We start from the raw sequence: 13,843 nt of genomic DNA on the forward strand, positions 1-13,843 counted from the left end.
GTGATGAAGTGAGGGTCAGTCCAGTGTCCCACCGAAGGCTAGGGAGGATCAGAGATAGCAGCCCTAAAGCCAGGCATGGTAGCACACACCTGTGATCTCAGTACTTAGAAGGCTGAGATTGGACATCACAGAATCAAGGCCAGACTCAGTAATTTAGGCCCTGTTTCAAATGAAATTGAAATAGGTCTGGGGGTGGAGCTCAAGTAGAATGCCCCTAGCTCCAGTCCCTATTATTACTATATATTAAAAAAAAAAAAAGACTAGAAAGCAGCCCTGGCCACCTTAGAGAAGGACAGCCAAGGACCCGCTTTCCCTGGTTGCTGTGGGACCTGGGATGTGTTGGTGCAGCAAGCCTTGGACCACACACAAAAAAGAAAGCCAGGTGTGTTGGCACATGTGTGTAATCCCAGGACTTGGGAGGCTGAGACAGGAGGATCATGGGTGCAAAGCCAGTCTCGGCAACCTAAAGAGGCTCTCAGAAACCTAGGGAACCCTGTTTCCAAATAAAGAGATAAGATTGGGCAGGGTGTAGCTTGGAGGTAGAATGCTACTAGCTTTGATCCCCAGTACCAAAAAAAAAAAAAAAAAAAAATGTTGAATGGATAGAGGGAAAGGATAAGTGAAAGTTGAAAGCCTGTCAAAGAGTTACAAGTCAGCCAGTGCTCCTGGCACATAGCTGTAATACCAAGCTTCAAGGATAGAATTTGAGGGCTTCCTCTTAAAGTGTACACAGCACATTTACCAGCTTATTTTTTCCAAACATTGCTGCTACCCACTGACATAGTGATACAGGATATTGATAAGGTGAAATCTGTCAATTAGTCATCTGTTCTCAAAAATACTTGGAAAAGCTAAATATGAAAATACAGAGCCAGGCGTGGTGGCGCACACTTGTAATCCCAGCATTTGGGAGGCTGAGACAGGAGGATCACAGTTCGCAGCCAACTTCAGCTACTTAGCTAGGTCCTTTGCAACTCAGAGACTGTTTCAAAATAAAGAATAAAAACATAGGACCGGGGGTTTATCTTGGAAGTAGAATGCCCTGGGTTCCATCCCCAGTACCACACACACAAAAAAAATGCAGATTTCAATCAACCCTTTTTACTAACCCTACTCACCTTCGGATTCTTTTTTCTTTCTTTTTTTTTCCTGGCTCTGTACTAGGGATATTAAGTCCAGGGGCACTCTATTACTGTGCCACACTCCTTTTTGTTTTTCGTTTGAGACGGCCTCTCTAAGTCACCGTGGTTAGCCTTGTACTTGTGATCCTCCTGCCTCAGCCTCCCCAGTCTCTGGGATTGCAGATGTGTGCCACTGTGCCTGGCTGAGTCTACTGTTTTCGGGGGGAGGTGTGTGATGGGGACCACAGAGGAGAGCCAGACATACTTCCTTTAGAACACCTGCAATTCTCCTACCACGCGTGTGAACTGCCGCTCCTCAGAAAAGCCAGAGCCCCATTCGGGCTTGCGGTGTGCCCCGTGGCACCACAGGACGGTGCTTCCTCTAGACCCTACTGTCCCTCCCCAAGTTGAGGCTGGCGCCCACTGGATGACCTCCACTGACCGCTCCACCTTGCCATAAGTGGACCCAAGTCCTAGAAACCTGAAAGGCATACCCTGCACAGCAGTGATATAAATAGGTCCTTAGCAGGTGGCGACCCAGGGTGGAAGGGGAAGTGGCTGGCCTGGCAGTTATCATGCTCTAAATATAAAGATGAACTCGCCTGCCTCTGTGGAAGGAAGAAGGGCCACCATCCTCAGCACACTGCTGTCCTCAGTGGGACGGAGCTCCTTCCGTACCTTCCCCCTCCATCCCAGGCCCAGCCACCCCAGACCATGACCCTTCAGTGCCACTGAGTGGGTGGGAGGAGGTGCCAGGAGGGTGGGCTAGAGGAAGGACCCCACTCGGCCCTAAGCAGGCAGTCCTGGTGCCCTGGCCAGGGCCTCCTCCCGTTGCCCCGCCCTGCCCACCAGTTGTCAGCCCAGTGACAGCTGCAGCCTCCCAGCAGGCCTCCAGGGTGGGGGAGGGCTGCCTGGGGTCAAGCCTCTGCCCTGGGGAGCCCAGGATGGGGAGAAACAGGGTCCTCCAGCAGGGTGGGGGGCTCTCCTTCCTTCCCTGGCTGGGGCAGAGTAGCTGCATCTCCACCCTCTGAAGCCTACTGTCCTCAGGCTCTCCAGGGAGCTACATATGAGGAGAGGGGGTCTGAGGCCAGAACCAGAGGTGGGGTGAGTGTGGGGGCTGTAGTGGCTGTCTCGGGAGCACCCAGCGTGCATAGGAAGCTTTGAGACAGGTAAGCTCCAGAGGAGATGGGACAGGAGACCCACGGGGGCACCCAGTGACCCCTGTCCACCCCACTCAGAAAGGCCCGAGCAGCTGGGCTGGGCTGACCGCTGGGGAGACACTCCATATACGGCCTGGTCCGAGTTACCTGGGCCAGGGCCAGCCTGCTCCTTCTTTGGCCAGTACGGGGACCCAGGCGGGGCCCAGGCTGAGGACCAGCTGGAGGAAGGAACTCTAGTACCCAACACCCAAATATGGCTTGAGAAGGGCAGCAACATTCCTGCGGGGAGGCGTGGAGGGAGCCCGTGGGCTATATAGATCCTGAGTGAGGGGACGTCGGTCACTGCAGCGGACCGCTTCAAGTGAAGCCCCAGCCGGAGAGCAGGTGTAGCCACCACCCAGGTAGAGTGTAGGTGGGGAGGGACCGGGACGCGCCACCCAGCGAGCCCAGGCCTTGCACTGTGCTGCCCTGGTCACAGGCATCTTTTTTTTTTTTTTTTTTTGAGGGGTCTCCTGTGCTGCCCAGGTGGTCCTTGAACTCACCATCCTCCTGCCTCAGCCTCTGGAGTAGCTGGGATTACAGGCGTGTGCCATCACACCTGGCTACCCCAAATGCTTTAAAAAGATAGTGAGCCCTAGAAATATCTCCAGATTTACTTTCAGCCCACTTGGAATGGGCTCCCCTGGCATTTAGGACATCAATTCTAAGAATTCCTGAGGGAGGTTCCGGTTAATTCCAACCTAGCTGTAGCCCAAGGGGCAAGGGCAGCTCTTGTCTGGGAAGAGTCAGGTGGAAGGTCAGGGTGTCCCGCACAGGCTGCTTCTCCCTGGGCGGGGAGCCCGGCCCTTCGCCCTCTATTGCCCCACTGGCAGGACAGCAGGGCCCAGCAGGCCTTAATCCCCTGCCCAGCCCCTGGAGCAGGTGGCCAGGGTGAAGGCCGAGGAAAAGGAGCCAGAGTGCCGCCTGGAACTGCCTTCTTGGTGTGGTCTCAGGACCTCGTGCCTCCCTTTCTAGAGAAAATTCCCAAGCCCCGGGGGTCCTCCGCTCCCCTGGCCATACTTGCCATACTTGCGTGGAGGCCTGGGAGTGTCCTTGGTCTCTCCAGAGGGAGGGCCTGGGGCAAGTCAGGTCTTTTCACCCACGGTTCCTCACCACGGTGGCCTTGTCCTCGCAGAAACCAGACACCATGTGCGACGAAGATGAAACCACAGCCCTTGTGTGCGACAATGGCTCCGGCCTGGTGAAAGCTGGCTTTGCTGGCGACGACGCCCCCAGAGCTGTGTTCCCGTCCATCGTGGGCCGCCCCCGCCACCAGGTCAGGCTGCTCCCGGTGGCTGGAGGCGCTGGGCCCCGCGTGCAGACCCTCTCTCCCCGGAGCCGTGGTAATAGCATGTGCCTGGGGTCTCTGCTTGCAGGGTGTCATGGTGGGCATGGGTCAGAAGGACTCCTACGTGGGCGACGAGGCCCAGAGCAAGAGAGGCATCCTGACCCTGAAGTACCCCATCGAGCACGGCATCATCACCAACTGGGACGACATGGAGAAGATCTGGCACCACACCTTCTACAACGAACTGCGCGTGGCCCCCGAGGAGCACCCCACCCTGCTCACCGAGGCCCCCCTGAACCCCAAGGCCAACCGCGAGAAGATGACACAGATCATGTTTGAGACATTCAATGTGCCCGCCATGTACGTGGCCATCCAGGCTGTGCTGTCCCTCTACGCCTCCGGCCGTACCACTGGTGAGCACCGTGGGGCCCAGCACTGTTCCTGCCCAGCCCAACCCCCAGCCCCAGCCCCAACCCAGCCCAGCCCAGCCCAACCCACCCCCAGCCCCAGCCCAGCCCAGCCCAGCCCCAGCCCCAGCCCAGCCCAGCCCAACCTCACCCCAGCCTAGACCCTGCCCAGCCCCAGCCCCAGCCCCTGCCCAGCCTCACCTCCAGCCCAGCCCAGCCCCATCCACTCCGCGCTCACCGCCATCCACCCACAGGCATTGTGCTGGACTCTGGCGACGGCGTCACCCACAACGTGCCCATCTATGAAGGCTACGCCCTGCCGCATGCCATCATGCGTCTGGACCTGGCTGGCCGCGACCTCACCGACTACCTGATGAAGATCCTCACTGAGCGTGGCTACTCCTTTGTGACCACAGGTGCGCTGGGCGCCCAGCTGGGCAGGAGGGAGGGCGGGCGGGACGGCCGGGCCGCTGAGCCAACACTGCCCGCGCCCCTGCAGCCGAGCGCGAGATCGTGCGCGACATCAAGGAGAAGCTGTGCTACGTGGCCCTGGACTTCGAGAACGAGATGGCCACCGCAGCCTCCTCCTCCTCCCTGGAGAAGAGCTACGAGCTGCCGGACGGGCAGGTGATCACCATCGGCAACGAGCGCTTCCGCTGCCCCGAGACGCTGTTCCAGCCCTCGTTCATCGGTGAGCCCTGGCCCAGCCCCGGCCCTGCCCCGGCCCCCGGTTGGCTGCTGCTCACTGCCCTGCACCCCTAGGTATGGAGTCGGCGGGGATCCACGAGACCACCTACAACAGCATCATGAAGTGTGACATTGACATCAGGAAGGACCTGTACGCCAACAACGTCATGTCGGGGGGCACCACCATGTACCCCGGGATCGCTGACCGCATGCAGAAGGAGATCACGGCTCTGGCTCCCAGCACCATGAAGATCAAGGTGAGCGCAGGCGGCAGGCGGGACGGCGGGATGGGCCCCGGGCCGGGCCAGACCTACCTAACACACTGTCCTTGCAGATCATCGCCCCGCCAGAGCGCAAGTACTCCGTGTGGATCGGTGGCTCCATCCTGGCCTCGCTGTCCACCTTCCAGCAGATGTGGATCACCAAGCAGGAGTATGACGAGGCCGGGCCCTCCATCGTGCACCGCAAATGCTTCTAAGCCCGCGTGGGGCGCTCCTCAGGAGGGCGGGCACCGGCCCCCGCTGCCCGCCCAGAACCTGTGCATACCTAACTCGGTTTACCTCATTTTGTTATTTTTAAACAAAGTCCTGTGGAAGGAAGTGAAAACTTGAAGCATTAAAGCCTGCCATTCTGTTTTGCTGCATAGAGTCTGTTTATTTACGGGGCGGGGAAGGAAGAGGGAGCCCATCCCCTGGGACACTTGTCCACACACTGAAAGTTGTCTCCCTGCACCCTGGTCTGGCGGCCTCCCCCCAGAATCAAACCCACTCCCGACCCTGGACCCTGCAGCCTCGCTAGCCTGGAGCTTGCCCTGCCTGGTCGGTGGATGCTGGCGGCCCGTGGGTGTCCGGCACTGGCGCTGACCGTGGTGCTGCCCAGGGCCGGCACTGGCCGGCTGCGTGTGCAAGGAGCCCTCTGGTCTAAATGGAGGGCGGCATTTGCGAGCCAGCTTTAAGATAGTCAAGGTCTCTTCCAAATCGGGAAGTCCTTTGCTTCGCCTCCTGCAGGGCCAGGGCCTGGGTAGAAACCTGGAGGTGGGAGGGCAAGAAAGGCCCAGCGTTCCAGGAAGCGCCCTGCAGAGAGGAAGGCAGACCTGGGAGAGGAGGGGCAAGCCTGCAAGCCAGGGATCCCCTCACAAGGCCCTGCGGGTTGGGGGGGGGGGACTAGGGATAGAACCCAAGGGTACTCTCCTCTGAGCTACAACCAGAACCCAGGGGCATTCTACCTCCAAGCTACACCCCCAGCTCTTTTTATTCTTTTATTTTGAAACTGGGTCTCACTAAGTTGCTGCAGGTCTCCCAAGCTCTGGGATGGCAAGTGCACGCCACCACACCCAGCCTCCACATGTTTTATTTTTCTTTGTTTTGTTTTTTTGTGGTACTAGGGAGGGAACCCAGGGGCTTTCTACCTCCAGCTACACTCCAAGACCTATTTTCTATTTTATTTGGAAACAGGGTCTCACTAAGTTGCTGAGAGCCTCACTCAGTAGCTGAGGCTGGCTTCGAACCTGTGCGATCCTCCTGTCTCAGTCTCCCAAGCGCTGGGATTACAAGCGTGTGCCACCATGCCCGGCCCTCCACATGTTTTAAAGACACAAAATATATTAACAGAGTCTGAAGTTCTATGGAAGAGTGCAATATTTATTTTTAAAAGGTAGCTTAATGTTCATAGTCAATATTCCCAAGAGCAGTGGTCTCTAAACAGATTCTGACTCACAGAAGATAATAAGGTCATTAGGAAACAATGTATAGGTAGGACTGACAGAGTGGCTGTGTTTTATGACACAAGAAAGGACTAAATATATTCCCCTCTTTCTGGCCTACTGGAGGCTTCAGAAACCTTTGAGACATTCACAAGAGAGACACAGCTGATTACAAATATCAGAAGGATTGACCCTTAGCTAAGTTTAAGATTTTTATAAAGCAAATATATGGTCAGGCATGGTGGTGTGTGTACCTATAACCCCAGTACTTGGGAAGCTAAGACAGGAGGATCACAGGTTAGTAATTTAACAAGACCCTATTTCAAAATTTAAAAAGTGTCTGGGGATGTAGCTCACAGGTAGCACGCACCTGGGTTCATCCCTAGTGTCAACAAACAAATAAGACAAATATACAATGCCATATTTGCTGAAAGGCATGTATTTTTTCCCTGCCCAGTGGTGAATAAAGATTTTATTTTATTTTGTGGTACTGGGGGTGGAACCCAGGGGCTTTCTACCTCCGGGCTACACTCCCAGACCCATTTTTTATATTTTATTTGGAAACAGGGCCTCACTAAGTTGCTGAGAGCCTCACTAAGTAGCTGAGGCTGGCTTCGAACCTGCACGATCCTCTTGTCTCAGCCTCCCAAGCGCGGGGATTACAAGCGTGCGCCACCACGCCCGGCCGTGAATAAAGATTTTAAAATGAGCTAATTTTTAGTCTTTTGGAAGAAGGCAGCATTTATTGTTAATACTAAGCACACACAGCCATATCTGATATGCTGGTATATAAACATACTAGTAGCTGGGTGTGGTGGCACATGCTTGTAATTCCAGTACTTGGGAGGATGAGACAGGAAGATTGCAGGTTTCAGGATAGCCTCAGCAAATAGGCTTTCATCAACTTAATGAGACCCTATTTCAAAATAAAATGGGGCTAGGGATGTATCTTGGAGGTAGAATTTCCCTGGGTTCAATCTCTAGTCACACACACACACACACACACACACACACACACAATTGGTAATACTAGACATACAAGATCTGATATCCTGAAATATAAACATGTTAATAATTCTGAATAGGGCCGGGAGTGGTGGCACACACATGCTTGTAATCCCAGCATTCGGGAGGCAGAGACAGGAGGATGGCAGTTCACAGACAGCCTCAGCTACTTAGGTAGGCCCTTTGCAACTCAGTAAGAACCTGTTTCAAAGTAAGGAACAAAAAATAGGGCCGGGGTTGTAGTTCAAAAGTAGAATGTCCCTGGGTTCCATCCCCAGTACTGGAAAAAAAAAAAATTCTGAACACATATAGACATAGCTGAGTGTGCGCGCGGACACACACACACACTCACACACACACACACACACACACACACAAACACACACACACACCTTGAGTAATTCACATGGTCAGCAGTCTGGGAAAGTGTCAATACTCTATGAGCTGGCTCACTGGCGTGTTAAATATTTTGAACCGGGACCCACCACAGATCGCTTAATTGTAAGGGGTAAGTGAAGGGTAAGGGCCCATTTTTCCTGGACTAGAATCAGCCAGTGGCTCACAGTACTTCAGGGCTGATAGCAGCTTGAACACATGTCAGTGCCATTCCTGTGAGCACCAGCCGTACCTACCTGAGCCAGTGTGGTAGCACGTGCCTGTAATCCTAGTACGTGGGAGGCAGATGTAGGAGGATCCCAGGTTGAGAATGAGCCTGAGCAACTTGGTGAGGTATGGGGCTGGGTGTAGTTTGGAGGTAGAATGCCTCTGGGTCCAATATCCAACACAAACGTAAGTAAATAAATAAAACCTGCCTTTGGCATCACTCTCCTACTGAGAAAATACAGAAAGTAGGCATTGCTTAGTTTCACTGGAAAAGCTCCAAATCTAAAAACTGCCTTTCCTTTCCTAGCATTTTTCTGAAAAGAAATAAGCTCTGTGATTTTATCAGAGTCTGTATCTTCATGCTTTGGTAGTAGGTTAGGCTTTCATGCACTTGGTAAATGGTGTCACCTAAATAAGGCCTGAATTTTGGGTGCTGTGATATATGGAAAACAATGAATCTTTAAAAACAAGACAGCCCAGCCGGGCATGCTTGTAATCCCAGCACTGGGGAGGCTGAGACCGGAGGATCGTGATTCGTGGACAGCTTCACCTACTTAGTGAGGCCCTCTGCAACTCAGTGAGACCCTGTTTCAAAAGTAAAGAATACAAAAGAGGGCAAGGGGTGCAGCTAGCTTGGAGGTCGAATGCCCCTAGGTTCCATCCCCAGACCCCCCCCCCCCCACACACACACAAAAAAAAAGCCCTTGCAACTCAGTGAGACCCTGTTTTAAAATAAAGAATAAAAAATAGGGCTAGGGTTATAGCTGGGAGGTAGAATGTCCCTGGGCTCAATCCCTACAACCAAACGAAGGTGGGGGCTGGGGATGTAGCTCAGTGGTACAATACTTTGCCTATTGTGAGTTCTTTGTTTCACCACAACACACACACACACACACACACACACACACACACACACACACATTTGCTAGTATCTAGGCTTCCATGTTTCCTAAAAAGAGCACTCAACAACCCTACTTAAAATAAAAAACACCTACTTTTCAGTGTTTTTTCCACCTTTTAAATTTTCTCAGCTCCACATGTAGACCTAAGAAATTCTGCCCCAAGCAAAAGGAAAAAAAAAATTGCAGTATTGGGGGTGGAACCCAGGGGCATCCTACCAGCTACACAGCCAGCCCCTATTTTTTATTTTATTTATTTATTTTTGTGGTACTAGGGATGGGACCCAGGGGCATTTGACCTCTGAGCTACACCCCTAGGCCTATTTTTTATTCTTTATTTTGAAACAGGGTCTCACTGAGTTGTGGAGGGCTTCACTAAGTAGCTGAGGCTGGCCGCAAACCACGATCCTCCAAATACTGGGGTCACAAGCTTGCGCCACCACACCCAGATTCCAAACAGAATTTTTAAAGCTGCTGAGCCTTAAACATGCATGAGTCTGCTGAGTCCCCAGGACACAGGGCACAGCTGGGATGTCTGGGGCCGGAGCCCTGAAGCAGACATGCTGTGTGTCCACAGGAACCCACTGAACCATGAGGAAAGAGAGAGAAGGGCAGAGGGGCGAAGGAACTAGGCCAGAGTGATAAATCACTAGGCAGCACAGGCCCGATGGGGTGACTTCGCTGCCTTTTTTAGATTTCCATGTTTCTTCCAACTTAAATTTTTCAACAAATGTGTCATACTAATATTTAAATTATTAGCAAAGTCAAATATGATGGCCTACCTGTAAGCCCAGTACTGGGGAGGCTGAGACAGAAGATCCCAGGTTCGAAGCCAGCCTCAGCAATTCAGCATGACCCTCAGCACCTTAGGGAGACCCTGTTTCAAAATGAACAAAAGGGCTAGGAGGATAGCTCAGCAGTTCAAACCCAAGTACCCAACGAATAAAAAGTATTAAAGTAAAGAACAAAAATGAATAAATAAATAGAAAAGGCCCCACATTCTGGTTCCAGTGGCTGAGGCAGGTTGGGCATTTCCCTTCCCATTGCTGGCTTGGGCTGGAGAGGAGCTCAGGGTCTGGATGGACAGCGAGGGTGAGCCCTCCAGCGCTCCTCTCTCCCTGAGCTCAGGTCCTGAATCCTCGCAGGGCTGGGAGAGCAGGGAGGCAGCTCTGCAGGATGTGCCCTTGAGCAGAAGAGACTTGGCCCCTGGTCCTGCATTCCCTGGGAAACTTCGAAGGCTCCAGAGCTCCCCACACTCCTTCTCATCCACATGAACTCATGAACACCCAGGACTGCGGCATTGGTGGAGGTACTCTGTGGAATGAGGTGGCTGTACTCAAACTTTTCCAGTTAATGCTTAAAAGGCGCCTCTGGCATCTGGATGGGCCCTGGTTTGGATTCAGCCTCTGGGGCTCAGCACAGGGCACAGGGCAGGCAGGAGGAAGCAGGAGGCCCAGTCTCCCCTGTGCTGATGCCCAGGGCTCCAGGCACAGCTTCCAGCCCATGCCCTCTCACAGGTGCATCTGCGGATTTGACACCTGCTGCAGAGACAGTGTCCCAAGTGCTGCTCTGGAGGGTCTGTGGAGGGGTGGAGGGACGACCAGCTCCTGCACGGCTGGGCTCCGGGCCCTCTGAGCCCTGAAGGAGGTCAGCTGCGGCTGGGGTGGAGGGTGGTGCAGAGCGGGCTGGCGGGCTGTGCAGATCCCCCTGGACAAGGCAATGGAGAGTCATTGACTTGCTTAAGGCAGATGGCCAGGGAGGAGCTGACTGGTACAGGAGCAGGGATTCTATGAAACTCTCCCAGCAGTCTCACTTATAGGGAACTCACGACTGCCTTCCTGTCGGGAGAGAGCAGATTGGGGCTCAGAGCAGTGTGGGCAGTGGGATGCAGAGAAGGCCCAGGCCCAGGATGGGTCCAGCTTGGCTCTCAGGATGAAGGTCCAGCTTGGATCCCGGGATGGGGTCTAGCCTGGGCCCCAGGATGGGCCAGCTTGGATCCTGGGATGGGTTCAGCTTGGGCCCTGGGATGGGGGTCCAGACTTGGCCTCAGGATGGGGGTCCAGACTTGGCCCCAGGATAGGTCCAGCTTGGATCTCAGAATGGGAGTCCAGCTTGAGTCCTGGGATGGGTCCAGCGTGGGTCCTGGGATGGGTCCAGCGTGGGTCCCAGGATGGGTCTAGCATGGGTCTCAGGATGGGTCCAGTGTGGGTCCCGGGATGGGTCCAGCTTGGATCCCAGGATGGGTCCAGCGTGGGTCCTGGGATGGGGTCAACTTAGTCTCAGTCCTTTCACTTGTTTTCAGTTCACTGGAGCCTTGGGGGCTGTCAGGGAGTTATTAGAACTAGAATGTTCTCTGTAAAAAAAAAAAAAACAAAAAAAAAAAACAGCCCCAAAGACGCAGGAGAGTGAGAGCATTGCTATTTTGGTTTCCTCACATCTCATGCACTAACTTGGAGGAACATTAGCAGGTAAATGTCTTCAGAAACCTGCTTGAATAGCCCTGCTCACCCAGTGTTTTCTCTGGGCTCTGAGCCCTCTGCTTGCTGTGTGTTTGGGGTAGAAGTTGAAGAAGGAGGGGAGGGAAGGGGGAGAGAAGCATGGGAGGGGTGTGGGGGACAGTGGAGAGGAGCGAGGGTAGGAGAAGGCGGGCGGGAGGGCGGGGCAGCAGCTGTCTGCAGAGCCCTAGCCTCCCGGTGAGTCACGGTGCCAGCTCCCGCGCCTGCCTCTATTTTTGTATCAGCGCCTGCTCCTCCCAGAGTGGTTAAATAAGCTTCCAGCTGGTGGAGGGAATTTGATGGCAGAGGATGAGGGAATGATTCCAAAGATTAAAATGGAATTATAAAGCCATCCCTTCTCTTATTAGGAGATCAATCTTCTTCATAACCAGGTGCTTTAAGCTGCGGCTGTTCAGGGCTGAGGAGCTGACAGCTCTGAGCAGCACGGAGGTCCTGGGAACTGGAGTAGAGACCCTCCCAGACCATGGGGCCTGGGGCCAGGGGCAGCTGCCGGAGGTTCAGGGAGCTGTGCTCAGGGCCTGCAGACCCCACAGCACAAGACTCCTGAATACTCAGGACCAGAGCAAGTACAGAAGGCCTGCCCTCAGCAGCGGGTTGCCTCCTGCCAGCCATCCTGCATCTTGGAGCCTTAACGTCCTCATCTGAAATGGGGTGCTGTGCTCAGCCTGTGGGTGGGAAGGTTATGGCAGCCTCTGAGGGGCTCAGGGTGCATCCTGGTTGTCGAGAGAGGGCCTGTCAGGCACAGTCTTCCCTGTGGTACATCTGTGGAGCTAGTGCTGTTCTGTCTTGCCCTGTGACAGGTACAGAAGCCTTTCCAAAGTCACTTCAGGGCTCAAGGGCAAGAGATGCTGCCCTGTCCCCTGGTCAGAATCTCCCATCTCTTTGGGCTCAGTTTCCTCAGTGTGTGTGTGTGTGTGTGTGTGTGTGTGTGTGTGTGTGTGCGTTTTACTGGGGATGAGCCCTGAAGCATTTCTACCTCTGACCTGCATCCCCAGCCTTATTTTTATTTGAAAGCAGGGTCTCACTAAGTTGTGGAAGGTCTTGAGGTTGATGAAGCTGGCCATGAACTTTCAATCCTCCTGTCTCAGCCTCCCACATACTGGGATTACAGGCATGCACTGCCATGCCCAGAGTTTCAGGCTCAACCTGGGAAGCCCAGGGGCCAGGAAATCAAGGCTCACACCTGCTCCCCTGCCTCCTCCTCCTACCCTCGGCTCTTGGCTCCTTCTCCTGGACTTTCTCTGTGCCTTGGTGGGCCAGGCTTCATGCTCTGCCCCTCTCCTCAGGTGCAGGGTGTTCCGCCTCTGCAGGGCATGGTGTGGGGCTTCTGTGCTTGAGCCAACTCTGCCATTCCCACCGTGGGCAGAAGGCGGCCCTGCTGGGAGCCGCTAGACAGCCTCCCTCAGGCCCAGAGCTCTGATCTGATCCGCATCTGTTACTCAGGTGCTCCTGGAGTGCAGGGACTGAGCCTTCCTTCTAATGTGACCCCCAGGGCCACACAGCTCCCACCAGGACCCTGCTGTAGGAGCTGCCACTTGGGAAGGAGGCCGAGTGTTCCTGTTGAACAGGCTGGGGGTGGGGGTCATGCAGTCAATGCTACATGTCCTCAAGGCTGTGCGGCGTGGTGGGCAAGCTGGGGTGGCTCCTTCCCAGGGGAGACCCCTCTGTTGGAGCCAGCTAGAAAGGGTGTCACGTCCTCAGACAGGTCTCAACCCTCTAGGTGACCTTAGTTCAACCTCAAGTACCCTCGCTCCCTGCTCAGGCACCCCACCCTTCCAGCGCAGCAGCTCACCAGGTCCTAACCAGCAGGAGCTGGGGTTGAGTCTCCCTGCAGCCCCTTGCTGACTGGGAGCTGGGGCAGGAAGGAGGGTGTAGCTGGGCAGCCTGGCCAGTCTGGCTGGGACAGCTGGGCGCATGCCTGCCATTCCGCCCAGCCCGCTCACCCTCTCAATATAGGCGCTGCTGGCACCCACAGCCTAGGGCTGCCGGACGAGGCCACAGGGCCTCCTCTGCTCTTCTCTCCTTGCATGGCCAGGCCTGCAGCCTGCCTTCTGATTCGCCTGTATTATTAGGTCCCAGTGACTCCTGTAGCCCAGCGACCCATGGCAGGTGGGGCCACTGCCCATGGGGACTTGCCTGGTCCTCCACGCAGCAGGGAGGCCAGCCCGGGCCTCCTCCTGCCAATTGCAGACAGCGCTGGGGTGCCTTTGTGTCTTACCTCTCAGTGGTGTTCCTGACTTGCATACAACCTGTCATGCTCAGCCACCTCTTGTCCCTGGGGCTCTCTGTTCTATAATTTTTTTTTATTTTATTATTTTTGGTACTGGGGATAGAGCCCAGGGGCATTCTACATCTGAGCTACACCCCTAGCACTATTATTTATTTATTTATTTATTTATTTATTTATTTATTTATT

The 13,843-nt window shown here is 54.4% G+C and overlaps 1 protein-coding gene across 1 annotated transcript; it reads left to right on the top strand.

Moving 5' to 3' along the window:
• The first annotated feature begins 2,661 nt into the window (after positions 1-2,661).
• Positions 2,662-5,189, top strand: ACTA1 (actin alpha 1, skeletal muscle). The gene is made up of 7 exons (XM_080717017.1): positions 2,662-2,682; positions 3,456-3,596; positions 3,697-4,021; positions 4,270-4,431; positions 4,515-4,706; positions 4,778-4,959; positions 5,037-5,189. The coding sequence occupies exons 2-7, from the start codon at positions 3,468-3,470 to the stop codon at positions 5,178-5,180; spliced, it is 1,134 nt and encodes a 377-aa protein (XP_080573143.1). The 5' UTR covers positions 2,662-2,682; positions 3,456-3,467; the 3' UTR covers positions 5,181-5,189.
• The last annotated feature ends 8,654 nt before the right edge of the window (positions 5,190-13,843 follow it).

Source organism: Muscardinus avellanarius, assembly GCF_963383645.1.
Source record: "Muscardinus avellanarius genome assembly, chromosome: 20".
Taxonomy (NCBI): Eukaryota; Metazoa; Chordata; class Mammalia; order Rodentia; family Gliridae; genus Muscardinus; species Muscardinus avellanarius.